General features: G+C 48.7%; 1 protein-coding gene across 1 annotated transcript in view; it reads right to left on the reverse strand.

Moving 5' to 3' along the window:
* Positions 1-8,022: 8,022 nt before the first annotated feature.
* The window catches only part of HAL (histidine ammonia-lyase), a 107,400-nt gene continuing 90,082 nt past the window's right edge, over positions 8,023-25,340 (reverse strand). The window contains exon 20 of the mRNA XM_075342449.1: positions 8,023-8,328. Coding sequence (XP_075198564.1) covers positions 8,161-8,328 — 168 coding nt within the window. The 3' untranslated portion in view covers positions 8,023-8,160. The remainder of the gene's footprint in view (positions 8,329-25,340) is intronic.

Genomic DNA, 25,340 nt, shown 5'->3' on the forward strand with positions numbered 1-25,340 from the left:
GGGGTCGGGGCACTTGCGCTGGCCGGGGCATCACTCGACTCACCCATCTGTGGCAGCATCGGGGTCTGCGTCGTCGCCGCTCGGTCTGACATGCGTCGCGCGGCTCCCTCCTCGTAGGTCCGCACCACCGCAGCCATCTCCAGGAGCTCCGTGCGTTCTTCCCTAAGCTGTCGCACAATCCCGGCCTCCAGCCGGTCGCAGAAGATGGCAAGCTCCCGGCACCACCAGGCAGCAGTGCCTGGCTCTGGGTATCCGCGTCTGGACTCCATTTTCTCTAGCACGCTACTGGCTTCTTCTCTGCTCCGCCGTCTCTGGACGCTTCCGCTCTCACAGCCGGCAAGGTCAGAACTCTGCAGGGGATCTCTGGGTAGCCACACCTCTTCGTGGGCGGTAACTTCTTCCAGCGCGGGCTGCTGTTGTTTTTCAGCGCGCTTTTCATGGTGGCAATATGGCGGCGCTTCCAATTTTTCAAGCGGACCGCCCAGGCACATGGTCACCTGTCTGAACAGGTCTAGTCCTTATCCTGTTCGTGACGCCAAATGTGAAGCCCCGCCGGTGCCGTGTCAGTGTCGGTGCATTACCTTCAGGGACTCCACGTTGCTGGATCTCCGTCACTGGTAGGAAATCTTCTGTTTTTGATCGTGACGCCACTCTCAGTATTGCGGCCAGTAGGGACCGCCACTGCAGGTTGAGGGTCGCCTGGGGCTGATGGTGTGTGCAGTTAGATGTAGTAGCCTCCTGAGAGTGAGGCAAGCCCCAGGGCCCTGTGTAGGTTTGTAGTACCACAAGTCGCAGAATGACCACACAGGCAGGATGTCTTTCAGGGTTTTTACTCACTTCAGGTGGCAGGGTGAGTAACCCGGGCGTAGCTGAGATGAACCAGGTAGGAACCAGGTATCCTTCAGGCTGACTTTATGAGGGTGACTACTGACTCGCCTTCCTTAGCCCTTGGTGGTTTGGGGTAACCCCGACTTTGAGTCCCTATGGGGGTCACCCAGGGAAGATGCTCCAAGCCTCTCTCCCCTTCTTGTTTGCCGTGTGCTTGTTCCCCGGACCAGGCCACTCCAGCCTCTTGCCTCCTATGACCTATGGGCCCTCACTGCGGTTACGTGGCTGCGGCTTTTGTAGTGTTGTGGTGTGGGCTTTAAGAGCCCCACACCGGCAGGTTTAGCAGGGAAAGGTGAATCTATCCTCGCTTCGGGATCTGCCGCCCGGTTGGGCCTGGTGCTCTCTAGCAGTCTCCTTACTTCCCACTCCGTGCACTCTCTAGCTGAAGCTGGCTTTCAGGCAGCACTCCTAGTTGACCGTTCTCCCCCGTCTGTAGCCACTGCGCGGGCGCTGTTAGACAGCAACAGCCCCACAGGTCTGCTCCTCACTGAGCCCTATGGAGTTCTGCTCTAACTGACTCACTGCTCCTCCTCTCCTGTTCTTGCCTACGCCACCTAGCAACCAGATTCTCTTACCACACCCCTTGAGAGGAGATGGAGGCTCTACCCCCTCCACTATTCCAGTGAAGGTGAAGGCTTGCCCCCTCCTGGGATCCCCAGGGGTCCTCTCATGGGTACATGTGTGAGACCTGATCACTATGCGCCTGTGTTCCACACCCCAGTCAGCCTTCTGGATTACCTGTATTGTACTGTCCCCAGCATGGGTGCAGTACTCAGTGGTGCCTGACCAGGTCAGGGGCGCCACAATTGCATCGCGCTGCCTCCGCAGGCCACCATAGAAGAGAAGATGGAGGCTGCGGTGCTGGGAATCAGGATTAGGTGAATATAATTTTTTTTTTTTTTGTCTATATGGGATCTGTGAGGGCTCCTGTTGTATACAAGAGGCTATGTGGAGGCTACTGCTGTGCATAGGAGCCTGTGTGGGGGCTCCTGCTGTGTATAGGAGCCTGTGTGGGGGCTCCTGCTGTGTATAGGAGGCTGTGTGGGGGCTCCTGCTGTGTATAGGAGGCTGTGTGGGGGCTCCTGCTGTGTATAGGAGGCTGTGTGGGGGCTCCTGCTGTATATAGGAGGCTGTGTGGGGGCTCCTGCTGTGTATAGGAGGCTGTGTGGGGGCTCCTGCTGTGTATAGGAGGCTGTGTGGGGGCTCCTGCTGTGTATAGGAGGCTGTGTGGGGGCTCCTGCTGTGTATAGGAGGCTGTGTGGGGGCTCCTGCTGTGTATAGGAGGCTGTGTGGGGGCTCCTGCTGTGTATAGGAGGCTGTGTGGGGGCTCCTGCTGTGTATAGGAGGCTGTGTGGGGGCTCCTGCTGTGTATAGGAGGCTGTGTGGGGGCTCCTGCTGTGTATAGGAGGCTGTGTGGGGGCTCCTGCTGTGTATAGGAGGCTGTGTGGGGGCTCCTGCTGTGTATAGGAGGCTGTGTGGGGGCTCCTGCTGTGTATAGGAGGCTGTGTGGGGGCTCCTGCTGTGTATAGGAGGCTGTGTGGGGGCTCCTGCTGTGCATAGGAGGCTGTGTGGGGGCTCCTGCTGTGCATAGGAGGCTGTGTGGGGGCTCCTGCAGCTATTTGCATATAGTTGTTTGGCCTCTAGAGTTAACTCCTCCTCCTGTGGACCCCAGACACCCCAGTCCCGACCCTGCATCCATTTATCTTTTCCATAGTATCTATGTATGTGTCATGTATATTGTGTAATTTATGCAGTGGCAGTGACTGGGCCTGTCGGTGATGGGGGCCATTGCTATTTCCTCGGATGCATGGTTGAACACCATTGAGGACTGGATGGCCACTGGCTCTCTGTTTCGCCCTTGCTCTGCAGCTGTGGGCCCTGGATAGGTGTAATGACATCAGGGGGAGCCTGGGACGTGATGCCAGTGGGCCCTGCAGCTAGCGGCCACAGTGGCACCCACCCAGAGCATGTGTAGGGGCTAATAGATACACATATATACTAGCTGTAGTACCTGGCGGTGCCCGGGAAAGTAATTGTCTCTCTCCCTCTCTCCACTCTGTCCCTCTCTGTCTGTCTCCCGCTCTCTGTGTTTCTGTCTCTGCCTGTCTGTGCTTGTGTTTGTATGTATCTGTGTGTCTCTGTCTCTATGTATTTCTGTGACTATATCTGTCTGTGTCTGTCTCTGTGTGTCTGTGTGTTTCTGTCTTTATGGGTCTCGGTGTGTGTCTGTCTGTATCTCTGTCTATGTGTCTGTCTCTGTGTGTCTCTGCCTCTGTGTCTCTGTCTGTGTGTCTCTGCCTCTGTGTCCCTCTCTGTCTCCCGCTCTCTGTGTGTTTCTGTCTCTGCGTGTCTGTGCTTGTATTTGTATGTATCTCTGTGTGTCTCTGTCTCTGTGTATCTCTGTCTCTGTGACTATATCTGTGTCTGTCTCTGTGTGTCTGTGTGTTTGTCTTTGTGGGTCTCTGTGTGTGTCTGTCTGTGTATCTGTGTCTGTCTCTGTGTGTCTCTGTGTTTGAATGTGTCTCTGTATGTGTCTGTGTTTCTGTGTCCGTGTCTTTGTCTCTGTATGAGTGCCTCTGTGTGTCCCTGTGTGTGTCTCCGTCTCTTTCTCAGTCTTTCTCTGTGCCTCTGTGTCTCTGAATCAGTCTTTGTGTGTCTATGTCTCTGTGTCTCTGTATCAGTCTGTTTGTCAGTCTCTGTATGTCTGTGTGTCTGTGTCTCTCTTCTCTGTCTATATCAGTCTCTGTGATTCTATGTCTGTGTCTAGGTCTCTGTGTGTCTCTGTCAGTGTGTGTCCCTATCCCTGTGTGTGTCCCTATCCCTGTGTGTGTCCCTGTCCCTGTGTGTGTCCCTGTCCCTGTGTGTCCCTGCATCAGTCTCAGTGTGTGTGTATCTCTCTCTGTCTCTGTCTCTGTTTCTGTGTCTGTCTCTGTGTTTGTGTGTCTCTGTCTCTGTATCAGACTGTGTCTCTGTGTGTCTGTGTTTGTCTCTATTGACATCATATTATCTGGCACATTACCTGTCTTAAAAAAAGAATGTCCTTTGTTGCCTATAGCAACATATTACAGCTCTTATTAATGACATGTAGTTCCCAGCGCCATTGATTTTAGTATAAGCAGGTTTTTACGGCGAATAACTAAAGTGTGGGGTTAAAATTTCTCATCAAAACATAGTCTATGACGTTCCCTGGGTCACATGAGGCGTCTGTGCAAAATTTTGTGATTGTAAATGTGACGGTGCAAATTCCTTTATTGGACACACACACACACACACACACACAGACACACTTACACACTTACACACACACACACACACACTTACACACACACTTACACACACACACACTTACACACACACACACACACCTTTATATATTAGATTATACACCCTACATATGCCCTGTACATGTCACGTATAGTGTGTAATGTAATGTAATTCTGAATATTGACCTGCCATATCCTATAGGTGTGTAATATGCGTTCTGTTAGGATTTCACTTGCTGATTCGAGTAGTTGTCACCTGATCACTCACATGTGATTTGCAATGTGTGGTCATCTGCAGAATGACGTCTCCTCCTGTTCCTCTCAAATTGAAAATTATAACAATGAGAGAAGCAGGAGGAGACGTCATTCAGCAGATGACCCAGAGTCTGCAAATCACTTGTGAGTGATTTCATTGGCAAATGAAATCCTAACAGTGTATATTACACATTTTGGGGGTTCGACCAGTCAATGTGCAGCAGAGCAGGGAGAAGCCACTGGGCACCGGCCTCCCGGGCTCCTCATCCTGACTGCATCGTCCTCGGCAGAGATAAAATGTGTTTTATCTGAAATGTGGAAGAAACAGAGTAAAATATACAGGAGTGCAATAATGGAGCCGGCGTCTGATTCCTTCCACACGGGGGTCGTGCAGGGCAATCGGCTGTCAGATTCCTTACCTGGTAGAAAATAACAGCGGAGTCTCATATGTTACATGGCGTCACTGCCGTCTGCACATCACATGGAATGGTTTAGGGGATGTTCTCACGGGGCATCTTTTTTACCACAAATATGCAGTGTTTTTGTCCCAAGAATGCACCAAAAATGCACCCGGCAAAAATGCATAAAAAAACCGCAATGTGTTTTTGACACATTTTTATCGCGTTTTACCTAATGCGGTTTTTAAGTCTAATCTATTGACTGGAAGGGTTCAAAAACTAAAACGCAAAAAGAACTAACATGCTGCATCTTCAAAAACGCAGCCAACAAAAGATGCCCAGTGTGGACAGCAAAAGAGAAATCCCATAGACTTTGCTGGGGGGGAGGAAATGCATGCAGGGGCATCTTTGTGACCTCAAAAATGCAACAAAAGATGTCCTGTGTGAACTTAGCCTTAATGTTGTTATGAAGGCCATTCTATCAATGTAATCCATCGTCAGCAACTGACGTGTATTATGGGGTTCTGCAGTAGCTGAGGTGTGTATTATGGGGTTCTGCAGCAGCTGAGGTGTGTATTATGGGGTTCTGCAGTAGCTGAGGTGTGTCTTATGGGGTTCTGAAGCAACTGAGGGGAATTATGAGATTTTGCAGCAGCTGAGATGTGTATAATGAGGTTCTATTGCATCTGAGGTGTGTATTTTGAGGTTCTGCAGCAGCTGAGGTGTGCATTATGAAGTTCTGCATATTACATTATTCGGCGTTGATTTATCTTACAAATTTTCCAACAAAATTATTTGCAGCATTGCCAAATGGGGTGTGCCCAGTCTGGTTAATAAAGGGATTACAGTATATATGCCGTAGTTCTTCCATACACCGTGCCCCTCCCTTATGGTGTGTATGTGGTGCTGCACCTCAGTCTGCTCAGGGTAGTGGAGCTGAGAGGCAGCGACACATACACAACGCCCCCCGTCCTTATGGTGTGTATGTGGTGTTGCACCTCAGTTTGTTCAGGTCATTGGAGCTGAGAGGCAGCGACACATATAACCTGAAGACTCTTTATTATGTAGAAAGCAGAGATTTTTTTCTAATTTCGTACATTCCCCTTTAACATCTGTATTTTGGACTTTTTGGTCCGGCGTACACACAGCATCGGCCGCTGGCTCCATGGTGCCTTGTGTGCCCTCATCTGGTACATTTATCCTCAGGATTTGTATAGTAGATGTTGATCCCACCAATGGGACCACAACCTGCGCCCCTCTAAGTGTATATGAATTTATACCATCTCTCCACAAAGAGCAGCAGCACCTCATTCTGCAGATACATGTGCACCCCATTGGGGAGGATCCATATGTACCATCCATAATGTAATATCCAGGCACACAGCATGTACGAGATGTGGTGGAATTAATGTGTATTGAGAATCAGATTCTCCAGCACAAATCCGGAGGACTTTATTGTACATTTGAAGAAATCAATTTTCTTAGGATATAAAAAAATTGCCTCTGGTCCTCGTTTGTTTCCTGGAAACTGGGTACAAAATCAGTAGAGGGGGGGGCACTAAAGGGCAGTTTTGCACAGGGCGCCATTCAGGCTAAGGCCGGCCCTGCTTATATATTGGCCTTTTGAATATGTAATACTGGAAAAGAATGGACATTTCTCCATGAGTTTTGTGCAGACACAGTCTGTAAAAAAGCATGGACATGTGAATCGCATCATAGATTACCGTATTTTTCGGACTAGAAGACGCACCGAACCATAAGACACACCCTGGTTTTAGAGAAGGAAGATAGGAAAATAAAATTTTAAGCAAAAAATGTGGTCATAACACTGTTATGGGGTGAGGATCTGCTGCTGACACTATCATGGGGGTAATGCCCCAAATTCTCTACTAAGGTACCCCATCCTGGTAATGATCCTCCTGCCTTTATTTATATATATATATATATGTATATATATATATATATATATATATATATATATATATATATATATATATATATAATCTCACTCATCCTGGTATAGCTCCGTCTTTCTATATACTAACATCCTGGTATGTGCTCCCATGCTGCTATATACCTCATCCTGGCATATGGCCGCATCCTGTCCTGCTATATACCCCATCCTGGCATATGGCTGCATACTGCTATATACCCCCATCCTGGTATGTGCTCCCATCCTGCTATATACGCCATCATCCTGCTATATACGCCATCATCCTGTGGCACACAGAGAAAAAAAAAGAAAAACATTTATATTCACCTTTCCTCGCTCCACGCAGCGTGGCTCCTCCTCTGTCTGTGCCGGCAGCACTCTGTGGAGCCGGCCACAATCCCTGCAGCATCGCGATGTCCTCCTGTCTGTGTCGGCGGCGGCTGCGCGTGGACACGTGCGCACAGCGATGTGCGCACCGCTAGTCTCCACACAGCGCGACCGGCAGACAGGAGGAGATCGCGATGCTGCAGGGGAACGGTGAGTGTACTGATTCACTGCACCCCCGCGCTGATGATGATGCGTGGGGGGCAGTGAATACAGCCGCACATGATCACTCCATGCTGTAGTTGCCAGGGGTGATCACGGCCGGCTGTTTAGTAAGTGCGCATTCCCCGCCCACCTGTCAGCGCCGGCTTTAGCGCTGAGAGATTGGAGGGAGGTTGGGCGTTCATATGTAATGAGCGGGCCCACGTGATCACGGCAGGCGCTGCTGCAGCCTGCTCGTGCCCCGATGACCCGCTCCACCGCAGCACCCTCATTCCCTTCAGCCCTACATTCAGACTATAAGACGCACCTCCCACTTTCCCCCAACATTTGAGGGAAAAAGTGCGTCTTAAAGTTCAAAAAATACGGTATATTGTTTACATGTTCTATCATGAAAAAGATTTGGATGCAACACGGATGTCTGAACGAGGCCTTAGAGAAATTTTTCTCTCCAAGCAATGTTTCTAGGGAAGATTACATCCATAATACTTTATCATGCTACAATTGAAAATTGAGGCGTATAGAAGTAGAGTAGGGTCCCATAAAAATGTCAGACATAGAGGGAGCAGTCTTAATATGCGTATTTCCTACGGATGCTTAGTAAAAGATTTGATGTAAAGGTTAAAAGGTTATTCAGCCGAGACATTAGTAACCATTTTCATCACATACTACATCATTATTCTCAAGTTTGGTTCCAATCAATATTTAATATCATAACAAAATACATGATTACACCACTTGCTTATAGTACAGTACATGGAGATAAGATGTTAAGACCTTTTATCTATGTTACAATTGTTTTACCAACACCTCCGGTTGGCTGCTGGTGCTTCACTACAAAACTACCCATGGCATTTCTTTTATTAAAATTAAGGCAGCCCTAAGGTTCAATGTGCTCATGATCACAAGGATTGTCTTGCTGGTCAGTCACGGAAGAGCTGCTCACGGACATTGAATCCACAGAGAAAGCAGTAGGTGAAACGGGTCTGGATTCGGGAATGTGCTCCATTCTGTATTTCTCAATGTATGGTACCGCCACAAGCCAAACCTGCAAAAGAAAACAATTAAAAAACAAATAAAACATTATTTTTTAGTACAGAAACAAAGCTAAATTATTTTTATTATGTAAAGTGAAGCTCAGCTTTTGAGAGAATGAAAATAAAGATCTAACAGAATAGCTATCATGTAAAAAAATATATATAAATGATATCCATATAAATATTTCTCAGAAATCTAAAGACACCAAAAGCAATCTGTTTTACAACTGTGTATTATGACATTATATAGATTCTCACATTCAAGAGAAAGCTGACATATTGTGCGTTTTTAGAATCAATGACATTTGTTTTTTATCCCAATTTTTTATTGGGATGAAAAAAGTTGAATTTTATGGTTTTACATATTGGGGTCCATCGAAGGTCTTAAATTTAGGTAACTACAACAAATCATGACAAATTAGAATCATTATTTAAAACTAATCTATAGTACAGAAGTGTTGAAAACATTAAATACTCTTAATGTCCATGAAAGCAGAAAGAGTAAGTAACTGCCAGATGCTGTTAATCAAATGCCCTTGATAAATTGTTCATTAGCAAGTGTGACTTTTTCCATAAAAGCAGATGTTTAGGCAGTTTGCTGGTCTGTCAAGCATGGTGGGGGAAGGTGATAATTTGGGCTTGTTTTGCAGTAACAGGAGCAGGGTACCCTGAAGTCATTAAGTCAACCATGAACTCCTCTGAATACAAATAGGGATACTGGAGTCAAATGTAGGGCTATCTATCCAAAAGCTAAAGCATGGCCAAAATGGCATCATACAACAGAACAATGATGTCAAGCACCCCATAAAATCTACGTAACAAAAGGTGAAAAAATAAAAGCAGCAAGGTGTGAAAATGGCATGGTCAAAGTGCAGACCTCTCCCCACTGGTGGACAAAGACATAAAAGGGCCACTTTTCAGTCTAATAGCCATCAATATGCCCTATTTCACCTACTTTAGAGGTAGAAATTGCCCATCTTACCACTTGGTCCCCTGTGCGGCTGCACAGGTTGCACCAATGATATGTCTGCCCCTGCCTCACCCAATAGAAACGCCATGGTGGGACCTTAAGAGAGAGCTGTGAATATCTGAATGCCCACAAACGTCAATGAATTTAAGAAGAGTCGTCTAAAATTCCTCCAGAAAGATGTGAGAGACTGATAGTCATGCAGAAAACGATTACTTCACATTATTGATGTGAATGTGGTTCTATGAGCTAGTGGTTCATTGGGTGTACTTAGTTTTTTCATACACTGCTTCTGCCTTATAGCCTATTTTTTATGAAATTATGAAAGTGTAATTTGTCATATATTGTTCATCTGAGATTGTACTTGCCTAATTTTAACACCTAAAGGCCACGTCTCACTAAGCGACACCGCTAGCGACATCGCTGCTGAGTCACATGTTTTTGTGACGTAACAGCGATCTTGCTAGCGATGTTGCTGTGTGTGATATCCAGCAACGACCTGGCCCCTGCTGTGAGGCCGCCGGTCGTTGCTGAATGTCCTGGACCATTTTTTGGTCATTGCTCTCCCACTGTGAAGCACACATCGCTGTGTGTGACAGCGAGAGAGCAACGATCTGAATGTGCAGGGAGCAAAGAGCCGGCTTCTGCGGATGCTGGTAACCAAGGTACACATCAGGTAACCAAGCAAAGCGCTTTGCTTGGTTACCCGATATTTACCTTTGTTACCAGCGTCCGCAGCTTCTAGAAGCCAGCTCCCTGCTTCCTGCACACGTAGCCAAGGTACACATCGGGTAACTATAAGCAAAGAGCTTTGCTTAGTAACCCGATGTGTACCATGGTTATGAAGCACAGCGTCGTTACACGATTTGCTGGTGGCTGATCTCTGATCGCTGTGGAGATCTGCCTGTTTGACAGCTCACCAGCGACCATGTAGCGACGCTCCAGCGATCCCTGCCAGGTCAGATCGCTGGTGGGATCGCTGGAGTGTCGCTAAGTGTAACGGTACCGTTAGGACCTGATTTTTTATTATCCCCTAACTCAAAAACCATGACTTCAAAGAAGGTATAGTAGTTTTTTCATGACTCTATATGTAGATCACACACTACACAAGTATTATATGTGAGTGTAATCTATATATTTTAGTATTAGGTGTCCTTTCTAAAGCCATATGATGTTTTCCCAGCCTTACATTTTAGCATGGGTCAATGAGGAAAGATAAGCAAATGCTGAGGCTGGTGTCGTGGCTCCAACACCTCTTGGTTAAATAAATATGTACTTATCTAGTTTGTGAACCTTTGACCACATTTTACATGCTAGGTTTGATTCCATCTAAAGTGTGTTGACCACATTAATCATTCACTCAGATTCTCAAAACAGTTTTTGGCTTAATGTGCTAAATATGTTCCACATGGAAGAACAAGACACATTTTACAATAAAGATAAAAGGAAAAAGAGTGTACAATTAATGTAGACATAATCACCAATAATGTATTAGATAATATAAATTACTATCCTTATCGAAGATGAGATTTTATGATGGGGCATATTTTCCAGGTCATCACTATCTGTCAGATGGGTTAACCTGCTTTACATGTCTGTATGGGCATATAGGTCATAGACAGTGGACTAAAATGTTCCAGTGATATCCATGATCTGATATCCAGAGATATTTGCATAGCTCATAAAATGTAAATGATCTGTTAAAGGGGTTGTCTAGTGTAAAATGACATGTTTGCAGTCACTCTATGTGACTGCAAACTTGGGAATTCTCACATGGAACAAATCTGGTGTCAGAGCCGTGAACGGGGGTCACATGGCTGCATGTATGACTAGCTGGGCGAGAGTGTGGAGACCACACTCAATATACTTTGCTTTGATCGAGGCCGCACCCATCTAATAGGATTCTGGCCAGGAGTATGGATATCACGTACTTGCTGGAAATATGACTGCCATTCTCAGTTCTAACACCGGAGAATGCTCACAGCACATAGTGTATGCAATGTGAGGATTCACAAGTATGCAGTCACTCTATACTTGTCATGATAGACAAGATGACCCCTTAAAGGTCTATGAGTCAGAAACAGATGTCCCTGAGAATCTACCTGAAGAGCTTATTTTACATTAAAGGGGGTGTTACCAGTGTGAGACATGTAATGACTGACATTCTGCTCTCCTGATCTCACTGCAGAGAGGTGTGTGATTATTACAACAGAGCTGAGCGTTGTGTCATTAAAAATACATCTGCAGCTCTAGCTCCTCTCACATAAAGGCCCCGTCACACTAAGCAACATCGCTAGCAACATCGCTGCTAACGAACAACTTTTGTGACGTTGCTAGCGATGTTGCTGTGTGTGACATCCAGCAACAACCTGGCCCCTGCTGTGAGGTCGTTGGTTGTTGCTGAATGTCCTGGGCCATTTTTTAGTTGTTGCTGTCCCGCTGTGAAGCACAGATCGCTGTGTGTGACAGCGAGACAGCAACAACTAAATGTGCAGGCAGCAGGAGCCGGCTTCTGCGGAGGCTGGTAACCAATGTAAACATCGGGTAACCAAGAAGCCCTGTCCTTGGTTACCCGATATTTACCTTTGTTACCAGCCTCAGACGCTATCACTGTCAGTGCCGGCTCCTGCTCTGTGCACATGTAGCTGCAGGACACATCGGGTTAATTAACCCGATGTGTGCTGTAGCTAGGAAAGCAGGGAGCCAGCGCTAAGCAGTGTGCGCTGCTCCCTGCTCTGTGCACATTTAGCTGCAGCAAATATCGGGTAATTAACCCGATGTGTGCTGTAACTAGAAGAGCAAGGAGCCAGCGCTAAGCAGTGTGCGCTGCTCCCTGCTCTGTGCACATTTAGCTGCAGCACACATCGGGTAATTAACCCGATGTGTGCTGTAACTAGGAGAGCAAGGAGCCAGCGCTCAGTGTGCGCTGCTCCCTGCTCTCTGCACGTGTGGCTGGTCACTGGTTGCTGGTGAGCTCACCAGCAACTCGTGTAGCCACGCTCCAGCGATCCCTGCCAGGGCAGGTTGCTGGTGGGATCGCTGGAGCGTCGCAGTGTGACATCTCACCAGCAACCTCCTAGCAACTTACCAGCGATCCCTATCGTTGTTGGGATCGGTGGTAAGTTGCTTAGTGTGACTGGACCTTAACAGTATCAGCTCTACTACAGAGCTGTGCCTGATTACAACTTAGGGGTACTTTATACACTGCGACATCGCATCCGGAATATCGTTGGGGTCACGTCGTTGGTGACGCACATCTGGCGCCGGTAACGATATCGCAACGTGTAAATCCTAGATGCACCGATAAATGATCGCAAAAGCGTCGAAAATCGGTGATCTGTGTAGCGTCTGACATTTTCATAATGTCGGGTCGACCGCAGGTACGATGTTGTTTGTCGCTCCTGCAGCTCCACACATCGCTGTGTGTAAACCCGCAGGAGCGACAAACATCTCCTTATCTGCGTCCCGACGGCAATGCGGAAGGGAGAAGGTGGGCGAGATGTTATGTCCCGCTCATCTCCGCCCCTCCGCTTCTATTGGCCGGCCGATTAGTGACGTCGCTGTGACGCCGAACGCAACTCCCCCTTGAAGGAGTGATAGTTCGGCAGTCACAACGACGTCGCCGAGCAGATATGTGCGTGTGAAGCTGCCGTAGCGATAATGTTCGCTACGGCAGCGATCACCAGATATCTCATGTGCGACAGGGGCGGGTACTATCGCGCTCGGCATCGCTAGCCGATGCTAGCGATGTCGCAACGTGCAAAGTACCCCTAACACTTCAGATTCCATCTCATAGACAGCCAGTGTGGGGGGGGAGGAGGATGAGCTGACAGCACTAAGAAAGCAGAGCTACAACTGCAGTTGTGTTTGAAAGACTACTGTACTATGTTAGTAATAATTACACACAGCTCTGCAGTAAGATCAGGAGAGCAAACTGTCAGGTATTACAAATCTCAAGCTGTGTTGGCAAATTCTCAGGGAGATCTGTGTCCAGCCCATAGATTTTAAAAGTTTATTTATTTATTAAGAAAATGTTTTGTCTTCTGAAATAAGACATTGGATTGTAGATAGCAATGTGTCATTTTATTCCGTATTCTGTTTTCTATGTTCTACATGCCCAAATACACGACTTTGGATGGTCTATTCTTCTGACATATTCTTTTAAAGGTCTGTTTACATGAACCACCCAGTGCCATTAAAGACCGCCAATCAGCTACATGTATAAAGGGAACCTGTAAGGGGAAATATGCACCCAGAACCATGAGCAGTTCTGGGTGCATATAGCTAATCCCTGCCTAATTGTCCCTGTATCTAGTAGCATAGATAAAGAGCTCTTTAGAAAAAGTATTTCTAAATATCTTTTATCTTATGCTAATGAGCGCAGGGACTAGTCGTAAGGGCGCTACTTCTCCCGGCTAGTCCACCCTCTTAGCATGTTAACATGCCCACAGGTACGTGCATCACCATGCTGTGCCTGGGCTGCCTTTATTCGCAGTTGCCTCTCTTTGTAACATGGAAGCGGTTCTGAAATGTTACAGGTATATGTGTTGCCTCAATATGGTTCTGCTTTTAATGCAATTAGGAGGCCGTATGGCACAATGAAAATATAAATTATAGAGTAAGGAACCCTCTATTGAGATTTGCCTTGACGTGGCAGGGGTGCCTCAAAAAAATTGATCAATTAAATTTCATTTTGTAGTATAGTACAGATGGAATGATGTTGTGAATTTACACTTATTATTTGTTGCATGTCATTTTCAGGCAGTGCTGGCTTTCCTCCTTTTTTCCTGATATAGATTTTTTTTTATATATATATATATATATATTACTTTTTCCTTTTTATGTTGCTTTTCTCTTTCCTTCTGTATTGAATCTGCCAACTGCAGAGCTCATGCACCTGTCCCTTCCTTCACATTACACATCGGATACAATGCTTTACCACTGTTCCTTATCCTTCACTTCTCCACCCTCTTCTGCTCTGCCTTCGCAGTTTTCTGCCTTATCTAACTTACATTTTCCCATTTACACTGTGTCTCTACCAGATTATTCCAATTTTCTTTTTTCTAGTTTTTCCTCTCCTTCATTCCTACCCTGTTTACCTGAAAATAAGACCTACCTCAAAAATATTCCGTAGCATGATTTTTCAGGATTTGGGGTGTATGCTTGAAAAATTTTCCCTACTCCCCCAGAAACGTCCTATTTACAGTTTAGTAAAAAATCGTCCAGGCAGCTCCCGCCATACATGGAAAAGCCAGACTCTCACACACAGGTTGGGTAGTACCGCTGACATCACTTCATACTTGAGCGTTGTGGCTGCTTCCGGTCACCAGTGGGAGCCAACCACTACACTTGACTGTAGTGGAAAACAGGTGGAATGGTAAGGGACATGATAACGCGCCTTTGACAGGAGTGACGCAGATCTGTGTGTGAGAGCCCATCCACTGTCAGCACTTGCCAACTATAATTGTTTTGGGTCTAATGTGGTCTGGTGAGTATGACTCTTTTGGGAGGGGGGTGTCTTTCTGTTTAGGGGGTATCTGTTTTCCTTGATGAAGGTCTACTCTATCTACTTTTTTACATTGATTATAACAAAACTTTAGCCAGCAGAGGTGCTTTAGAGAGGCAAGACATATATAATATATATATATATATATATATATATATATACATATATACATATATATATGAATAAATTATAAAAGTATATCTTTATCACTTGTATAAAATATCACAAAAGGTTACAAACAAGAGGAGTACGTCATTCATTTTTAACATTTTGTGACATTTGATACAAATAATAAAGATATGCTTTTATAATTTATTCATACCTCTATATCATTTTTTTAATAGGTCTTATTACATGTTTCTTGATAGCTGCCTGCACACATTTTTGATTTTTGTTCATGAATACTGGTTAATGTAGATTGTCGTATATGGAAAAAGGTAATAGGATCTCAAAAAATTGATGATGGAATTCAGGTTTTGGAGAGTTATGTTGACATTCCAGAATGTGATAATATGATTATGTTTGAATAAATGTTGATTTTTTTTGGTTCAAGAATAAATATAAATGTTTGTTTCTGAAAGAACATAAGACATCTTTAGGACCAAAAAAATAATATAAAACCCTGTCTTATTTTCGGGGAAACACAGTACAACAGTGTTCTAGCTCCACTTCTATTATTTTGTTATTTTTCCTTTATTTCTCAGTTTTTTCTTCTGATTTCTCCACTCATTCATCATTTTAAATAACTGAATTTGTCCATACTCGCCTTGCGTATATATCTCTCACCCACCTACTTATTGTTCATGACCTTTTCTTCTCCCTTTGACCAGCAGCAGCAACAATTGAGCTTTCACTGGAGGTTTGCCTACCGTGTTTTTCCAAAAATAAGCCCTCCCCCAAAAATAAGCCCTAGCAGGGATTTTCAGCATTTTTGGAGCAAGGCTTAAATATAAGCCCTCCCCCGAAAATAAGCCCTAGTCGCGGTTCAGTAATGACACTTCATTATAGACAGCGGCACCGTGCAATCACTCACCCGATGCTGAGTGGCAGGACCTGTAGCTATCGCACACCCGCACACATCAGATCTCACACACACACAGTCAGATCTCCCACACAAACATCTGGTCTCACACACAAACATCGGATTGCACACATAATCAGATCGCACACACAAACATCGGATCGCACACACATCGGATCGCATACATACTCACCACATCCAGCGATACCGATCTCTTCTCACTGGCAGAATCCTGAGAGGCAGTGTGGTGGAACGCAGTACATGCGGTCGGACACGTTACTTGCTCTCATCATTCCCTGCAGCTGGAAGCGCTGGATGTGATGTGTGCGTGTGTGTGCAATCGGCTGTGTGTGTGTGTGTCTGCGATCGGCTATGTGTGTCTGCGATCGGCTATGTGTGTCTGCGATCGGCTGTGTGTGTGATTTGCTGTGTGTGTCTGCAATCGGCTGTGTGTGTCTGCAATCGGCTGTGTGTGTCTGCGGTCGGCTGTGTGTGTCTGCGGTCGGCTGTGTGTGTCTGCGGTCGGCTGTGTGTGTCTGCGGTCGGCTGTGTGTGTCTGCGGTCGGCTGTGTGTGTCTACGGTCGGCTGTGTGTGTCTGCGGTCGGCTGTGTGTGTCTGCGGTCGGCTGTGTGTGTCTGCGGTCGGCTGTGTGTGTCTGCGGTCGGCTGTGTGTGTCTGCGATCGGCTGTGTGTGTGATTTGCTGTGTGTGTCTGCAATCGGCTGTGTGTCTGCAATCGGCTGTGTGTCTGCGGTCGGCTGTGTGTGTCTGCAATCGGCTGTGTGTGTCTGCGGTCGGCTGTGTGTGTCTGCAATCGACTGTGTGTGTCTGCGGTCGGCTGTGTGTGTCTGCGGTCGGCTGTGTGTGTCTGCGGTCGGCTGTGTGTGTCTGCGGTCGGCTGTGTGTGTCTGCGGTCGGCTGTGTGTGTCTGCAATCGGCTGTGTGTCTGCGATCGGCTATGTGTGTCTGCGATCGACTATGTGTGTCTGCGATCGGCTATGTGTGTCTGCGATCGGCTGTGTGTGTGATTTGCTGTGTGTCTGCAATCGGCTGTGTGTGTCTGCAATCGGCTGTGTGTGTCTGCGGTCGGCTGTGTGTGTCTGCGGTCGGCTGTGTGTGTCTGCGGTCGGCTGTGTGTGTCTCCGATCGGCTATGTGTGTCTGCGATCGGCTATGTGTGTCTGCGATCGGCTATGTGTGTCTGCGATCGGCTATGTGTGTCTCTGATCGGCTGTGTGTGTGATTTGCTGTGTGTCTGCAATCGGCTGTGTGTGTCTGCAATCGGCTGTGTGTGTCTGCGGTCGGCTGTGTGTGTCTGCGGTCGGCTGTGTGTGTCTGCGATCGGCTATGTGTGTCTGCGATCGGCTATGTGTGTCTGCGATCGGCTGTGTGTGTGATTTGCTGTGTGTGTCTGCAATCGGCTGTGTGTGTCTGCGGTCGGCTGTGTGTGTCTGCGGTCGGCTGTGTGTGTCTGCGGTCGGCTGTGTGTGTCTGCGGTCGGCTGTGTGTGTCTGCGGTCGGCTATGTGTGTCTGCGATCGGCTATGTGTGTCTGCGATTGGCTGTGTGTGTGATTTGCTGTGTGTCTGCAATCGGCTGTGTGTGTCTGCAATCGGCTGTGTGTGTCTGCGGTCGGCTGTGTGTGTCTGCGGTCGGCTGTGTGTGTCTGCAATCGGCTGTGTGTGTCTGCGATCGGCTATGTGTGTCTGCGATCGGCTATGTGTGTCTCTGATCGGCTGTGTGTGTGATTTGCTGTGTGTGTCTGCAATCGGCTATGTGTGTCTGCGATCGGCTATGTGTGTCTCTGATCGGCTGTGTGTGTGATTTGCTGTGTGTGTCTGCAATCGGCTGTGTGTGTCTGCGGTCGGCTGTGTGTGTCTGCGATCGGCTGTGTGTGTGATTTGCTGTGTGTCTGCGATCGGCTATGTGTGTCTCTGATCGGCTGTGTGTGTGATTTGCTGTGTGTGTCTGCAATCGGCTATGTGTGTCTGCGATCGGCTATGTGTGTCTCTGATCGGCTGTGTGTGTGATTTGCTGTGTGTGTCTGCAATCGGCTGTGTGTGTCTGCAATCGGCTGTGTGTGTCTGCGGTCGGCTGTGTGTGTCTGCGGTCGGCTGTGTGTGTCTGCGGTCGGCTGTGTGTGTCTGCGGTCGGCTGTGTGTGTCTGCGGTCGGCTGTGTGTGTCTGCGGTCGGCTGTGTGTGTCTGCGGTCGGCTGAGTGTGTCTGCGGTCGGCTGAGTGTCTGCGGTCGGCTGAGTGTGTCTGCGGTCGGCTGAGTGTGTCTGCGATCGGCTGAGTGTGTCTGCGGTCGGCTGAGTGTGTCTGCGGTCGGCTGAGTGTGTCTGCGGTCGGCTGAGTGTGTCTGCGATCGGCTGAGTGTGTCTGCGATCGGCTGAGTGTGTCTGCGATCGGCTGAGTGTGTCTGCGATCGGCTGAGTGTGTCTGCGATCGGCTGAGTGTGTCTGCGATCGGCTATGTGTGTCTGCGATCGGCTATGTGTGTCTGCGATCGGCTATGTGTGTCTGCGATTGGCTATGTGTGTCTGCGATCGGCTATGTGTGTCTGCGATCGGCTGTGTGTGTGATTTGCTGTGTGTGTCTGGGATATGCTGTGTGTGTGATTTGCTGTGTGTGTCTGGGATCTACTGTGTGTGATTTGCTGTGTGTGTCTGGGATCTGTGTGTGATTTGCTGTGTGTGTCTGGGATCTGCTGTGTGTGTGATTTGCTGTGTGTGTCTGGGATCTGCTGTGTATGTGATTTGCTGTGTGTGTGTGTGATCTGCTGTGCGTGTCTGTGGTCGGGCTATGTGTGTCAGCCAGCAGCAGGGGAGGACGGCGTGCAGCAACCACCGAAGATCACAGGAGGACCTGGGAGCCATGCTGACATCCGGGTCTGGTGAGTATGAGTCTCCTGGGAAGTGGGGGGGTCTGCTTTTTTGGGGGTAAACTTACCCCCCAACTGTGTTTCTCCAAGAATAAGACCTCCTCCAAAAATAAGCCCTAGTGCTTTTTTGGGAGGCAAAAAAAATATAAGACAGTGTCTTATTTTTGGATAAATGTGGCGCCCCTGAGGCTTCCGTTGCCACAGGTCATTGCACCCCATCCAGCGGTGTGATGCCCCATTCTGGGTGAGGAAAGGAGTGAACACCGGTCCCCTGGTAAATCTACACTACACCCATTGCTAGGAACACACTGGGACCAGGGATTGTGGCAGTTACCCTTCCATGCTGCATGCTGGAAGGGGCCGTAAGACCCATCCCTGCTCCTATAGGGTAGAACAGAGCAACTGGGGAGGTGGGAGGAGCCATCAGAGAGCAGTCAAAGAAAGGAAGGTCTAATTTAGTCAGAAAGAGAGAGAGTGGGGAAGGAGGAGGAGGCCTGCCGGAGGCAGGCAAGGAGGAGAAGTGAAAGGAAAGAGCTCCAAGTCAGTCAGGAGCTGAAAAGAAGAAAGAGACGCTTCCTGGTGAAGATCCTGGGACTCAGAGGGTCCAGGTGACACCAAGCAGAGAACAGAAGGGATCCCAGGGCCACGGGTAGCTGTAGAGCTGCGGTGGCCTGTTCCACAGGAACATCGGTGGAGGGATCAAGCTGCAACAGGGGACGGTCCCTAGAAACCGGAGGAGTGCAAAATCATCTCCAAACAGTAAAAACCGAGGCCCAGGGAAAGTTGTAAACTCCCCGGGCCATAGCCCACAGCAGCACCTCTAGAAAAGGGATAATCAGCCGACAGGTGACTCCCCAGCCTGGAGGCTGTTGTGGCGGCCAAGCCAGGTTCATCCTACAAAGGCAAAGCTTAGGAAGACAGCTGAAGACATAGACACTTAAGAGAAGGGTACCGGCTTTTACTCCAAGAATCACCCAGAAACGGCGGAGGTCCCTGACAGTGGTCCCAGCAGTCCAAGGGTTCCTGCAGGACTGTGACAAGAATTGTGAGTAAAGAACTTGAAACTGCACCCTTGGAGTTGCCTCTGTTATTTCATCTGCATAGACACTCACAAGCACCAACTGTGCCCCGGGACACCGCTCCACCTGTGGGGAGCAGTACCACCATTGCTGCCATATCATCACCCCGGAGGCCACACACAACAGCGGCAGCTTAATAGCCGCATACCACAGGTGGCGTCACGAACACAAACTTTATTCACCCCAAGTCACCTAGCCACATATTCTACTGACACCCACCAGTGCCACGGAGCCGGGCCCAGCCACCACTGACTACCACCGGACTAGTCCGGCCCGGCACCAGGTGTCCCAGAGCCCTGGGGTGGGCGAGTCATAAACACGGTACATAACTTAATCAAGTGAGCATATTGCCTGGATCTAATATGTCTTTTTATAAAGATATCACCCTATGGTCTGGTGTGCTCTGTTTTCCCACAGTTTATATCTACATGCTGCAACATGCTTTGGTATACTCAGTTTCATAATGAATAAGGTTGAAGGTAGACTTGCATTCATCAAGTTCAGCACACAACCTAAGGGGTACTTCTCACATTGCGAGATCACTAGCGAGATCGCTGCTGAGTCACGGTTTTTGTGACGCACCAGTGACCTCATTAACGATCTCGCTGTGTGTGACACTGAGCAGCGATCTGGCCCCTGCTGTGAAATTGCTGCTCGTTACACACTGCTCTGATTCATTTTTTGGACGTTGCTCTCCCGTTGTGAAGCACACATCGCTGTGTTTGACAGTGAGAGAGCAACGATCTGAATGTGCAGGGAGCAAGGAGTCGGCTTCTGGCAGCCTGCGGTAAGCTGTAACCAAGGTAAATATCGGGTAACCAAGCTATGTGTGTCTGCGATCGGCTATGTGTGTCTGCGATCGGCTATGTGTGTCTGCGATCGGCTGTGTGTGTGATTTGCTGTGTGTGTCTGCAATCGGCTGTGTGTGTCTGCGGTCGGCTGTGTGTGTCTGCGGTCGGCTGTGTGTGTCTGCGGTCGGCTGTGTGTGTCTGCGATCGGCTGTGTGTGTGATTTGCTGTGTGTGTCTGCAATCGGCTGTGTGTGTCTGCAATCGGCTGTGTGTGTCTGCGGTCGGCTGTGTGTGTCTGCGGTCGGCTGTGTGTGTCTGCAATCGGCTATGTGTGTCTGCGGTCGGCTGTGTGTGTCTGCGGTCGGCTGTGTGTGTCTGCGGTCGGCTATGTGTGTCTGCGATCGGCTGTGTGTGTGATTTGCTGTGTGTGTCTGCGATCGGCTGTGTGTCTGCGATCGGCTGTGTGTGTCTGCGATCGGCTGTGTGTGTCTGCGATCGGCTGTGTGTGTCTGCGGTCGGCTGTGTGTGTCTGCGGTCGGCTGTGTGTGTCTGCGGTCGGCTGTGTGTGTCTGCGGTCGGCTGTGTGTGTCTGCAATCGGCTATGTGTGTCTGCGGTCGGCTGTGTGTGTCTGCGGTCGGCTGTGTGTGTCTGCGGTCGGCTGTGTGTGTCTGCGATCGGCTGTGTGTGTGATTTGCTGTGTGTGTCTGCGGTCGGCTGTGTGTGTCTGCGGTCGGCTGTGTGTGTCTGCGGTCGGCTGTGTGTGTCTGCGATCGGCTATGTGTGTCTGCGATCGGCTATGTGTGTCTGCGATCGGCTGTGTGTGTGATTTGCTGTGTGTGTCTGCGGTCGGCTGTGTGTGTCTGCGGTCGGCTGTGTGTGTCTGCGGTCGGCTGTGTGTGTCTGCGGTCGGCTGTGTGTGTCTGCGGTCGGCTGTGTGTGTCTGCGGTCGGCTCTGTGTGTCTGCGGTCGGCTATGTGTGTCTGCGATCGGCTATGTGTGTCTGCGATCGGCTATGTGTGTCTGCGATCGGCTGTGTGTGTGATTTGCTGTGTGTGTCTGCAATCGGCTGTGTGTGTCTGCGGTCAGCTGTGTGTGTCTGCGGTCAGCTGTGTGTGTCTGCAATCGGCTGTGTGTGTCTGCAGTCGGCTGTGTGTGTCTGCGGTCAGCTGTGTGTGTCTGCGGTCGGCTGTGTGTGTGCGATCGGCTATGTGTGTCTGCGGTCGGCTGTGTGTGTGATTTGCTGTGTGTGTCTGCGGTCGGCTGTGTGTGTCTGCGGTCGGCTGTGTGTGTGATCTGCCGTGTGTGTCTGCGATCTGCCGTGTGTGTCTGCGATCTGCCGTGTGTGTCTGCGATCGGCTGTGTGTGTCTGCGATCTGCTGTGTGTGTCTGCGATCTGCTGTGTGTGTGTGTCTGCGATCTGCTGTGTGTGTGTGTCTGCAATCGGGTGTGTGTGTCTGCAATCGGTTGTGTGTGTCTGCAATCGGCTGTGTGTGTCTGCAATCGGCTGTGTGTGTCTGTGGTCGGCTGTGTGTGTCTCTGCGGTCGGCTGTGTGTGTCTCTGCGGTCAGCTGTGTGAGTCTGCGGTCAGCTGTGTGAGTCTGCGGTCAGCTGTGTGAGTCTGCGGTCAGCTGTGTGTGTCTGCGGTCGGCTGTGTGTGTGATTTGCTGTGTGTTTGATTTGCTGTGTGTGTCTGGGATCTGCTGTGTATGTGATTTGCTGTGTGTGTCTGGGATCTACTGTGTGTTTGATTTGCTGTGTGTGTGATTTACTGTGTGTGTCTGCGATCTGCTGTGTGTGTGATTTGCTGTGTGTGTCTGCGATCTGCTGTGTGTGTGATTTGCTGTGTGTGTCTGGGATCTGCTGTGTGTGTGTGATTTGCTGTGTGTGTCTGGGATCTGCTGTGTGTGTGTGATTTGCTGTGTGTGTCTGGGATCTGCTGTGTGTGTGTGATTTGCTGTGTGTGTCTGGGATCTGCTGTGTATGTGATTTGCTGTGTGTGTCTGGGATCTGCTGTGTGTGTGATTTGCTGTGTGTGTCTGGGATCTGCGGTGTGTGTGATTTGCTCTGTGTGTCTGGGATCTGCTGTGTGTGTGTGATTTGCTGTGTGTGTGATTTGCTGTGTGTGTCTGGGATCTGCTGTGTGTGTAATTTGCTGTGTGTCTGGGATCTGCTGTGTGTGATTTGCTGTGTGTGTCTGGGATCTGCTGTGTGTGTGATTTGCTGTGTGTGTCTGGGATCTGCTGTGTGTGTGATTTGCTGTGTGTGTCTGGGATATGCTGTGTGTGTGATTTGCTGTGTGTGTGATTTGCTGTGTGTGTCTGGGATCTGCTGTGTGTGTGATTTGCTGTGTGTGTCTGGGATCTGCTGTGTGTGTGATTTGCTGTGTGTGTCTGTGATCTGATGTGTGTGTGATTTGCTGTGTGTGTCTGGGATCTGCTGTGTATGTGATTTGCTGTGTGTGTCTGGGATCTGCTGTGTGTGTGTGTGTGTGTGTAATCTGCTGTGCGTGTTTGTGGTCGGGCTATGTGTGTCAGCGTGTCAGCCAGCAGCAGGGGAGGACTGTGTGCAGCAACCACCGAAGATCACAGGAGGACCTGGGAGCCATGCTGACATCCGGGTCTGGTGAGTATGAGTCTCCTGGGAAGTGGGGGGGGTCTGCTTTTTTGGGGGTAAACTTACCCCCCAACTGTGTTTCTCCAAGAATAAGACCTCCTCCAAAAATAAGCCCTAGTGCTTTTTTTGGGAGGCAAAAAAAATATAAGACAGTGTCTTATTTTTGGATAAACACGGTACATAACTTAATCAAGTGAGCATATTGCCTGGATCTAATATGTCTTTTTATAAAGATATCACCCTATGGTCTGGTGTGCTCTGTTATCCCACAGTTTATATATACATACTGCAACATGCTTTGGTATACTCAGTTTCATAATGAATAAGGTTGAAGGTAGACTTGCATTCATCAAGTTCAGCACACAACCTGAGGGGTACTTCTCACATTGCGAGATCACTAGCGAGATCGCTGCTGAGTCACGGTTTTTGTGACGCACCAGTGACCTCATTAACGATCTCGCTGTGTGTGACACTGAGCAGCGATCTGGCCCCTGCTGTGAAATTGCTGCTCGTTACACACTGCTCTGATTCATTTTTTGGACGTTGCTCTCCCGTTGTGAAGCACACATCGTTGTGTTTGACAGTGAGAGATCATCGATCTGAATGTGCAGGGAGCAAGGAGTCGGCTTCTGGCAGCCTGCGGTAAGCTGTAACCAAGGTAAATATCGGGTAACCAAGCGAAGTGCTTTGCTTGGTTACTCGATATTTACCTTGGTTACTAGCGTCCGCCGCTCTCAGGCTGCCAGTGCCGGCTCCCTGCTCCCTGCACACGTAGCCGGAGTACACATCGGGTAAATAATCAAAGCTGTTTGCTTATTAACCCGATGTGTACTCTGGCTAGGAGTGCAGGGAGCCAGCACTAAGCCGTGTGCGCTGGTAACCAAAGTAAATATCGGGTAACCAAGCGCTTGGTTACCCGATATTTACCTTAGTTACCAAGCACAGTATCGCTTCCACGCGTCGCTGCTGGCTGGTCGCTGGTGAGATCTGCCTGATTGACGGCTCACCAGCGACCATGTAGCGACGCACCAGCGATCCTGACCAGGTCAGATTACTGGTGGGATCACTGGAGCGTCGCTAAAGTGTGACGGTACCCTAACTTAACATGTTGATCAAGAGGAAGGTGAAAAAAAAAAAAACATGCGGCAGACAGTGAACTCCATATTAGGGGAAAAAATTCCTTTCCAACTCAATATACTGCAATCAGACTAGTTCCCTGGATCAATGTCCCATCACAGAATCTACTTAGCTTATCAGTGATAAGCAATTTATTAAGATAGGGGTGCTTCACACATTGCTAGATCGCTATCGAGATCGCTGCTGAGTCACGGTTTTTGTGACGCAGCAGTGACCTCATTAGCGATCTCGCTGTGTGTGACACTGAGCAGCGATCTAGCCCTTGCTGTAAGATCGCTGCTCGTTACACACTGTTCTGGTTCATTTTTCTGACGTTGCTCTCCCGCTGTGAAGTATACATCACTGTGTGTGACAGCCGGCGTCTGGCAGCCTGCGGTAAGCTGTAACTAAGGTAAATATCGGGTAACCAAGGGAAGCCCTTTCTTGGTTACCCGATATTTACATTAGTTACTAGCACCGCAGCTCTCAGGCTGCCAGTGCCAGCTCCCTGCTCCCTGCACACGTAGCCGGACTACACATCGGGTAAATAAGCACAGCGGTTTGCTTATTAACCCGATGTGTACTGTGGCTAGGAGTGCAGGGAGCCAGCGGTAAGCGGTGTGCGCTAGTAACAAAGGTAAATATCGGGTAACCAAGCCCTTGGTTACCCGATATTTACCTTAGTTACCAAGTGCAGCGTCGCTTCCACGCGTCGCTGCTGGCTGGGGGCTGGTCACTGGTCGCTGGTGAGATCTGCCTGATTGACAGCTCACCAGCGACCATGTAGTTACGCACCAGCAATCCTGACCAGGTCAGATCGCTGGTGGGATCGCTGGAGCGTTGCTAAAGTGTGACGGTACCCTTAGCCATTGTATAATAGACAGGTCTGGGGGCCATTGTTAGACACCCAGCTCCCACTGGACAATGGGAAGATAAGATTGTTTGAGTATAATGTAGTGCAGACACCTGCAGAAAACATTCAGATAAGAAGTAGAAAAAAGAAAAATATAGCTATTTAAGGTACCGTCACACATAACGAGATCGCTAGC

This window comes from Anomaloglossus baeobatrachus, chromosome 4, assembly GCF_048569485.1.
Source record: "Anomaloglossus baeobatrachus isolate aAnoBae1 chromosome 4, aAnoBae1.hap1, whole genome shotgun sequence".
Classification (NCBI taxonomy): domain Eukaryota; kingdom Metazoa; phylum Chordata; class Amphibia; order Anura; family Aromobatidae; genus Anomaloglossus; species Anomaloglossus baeobatrachus.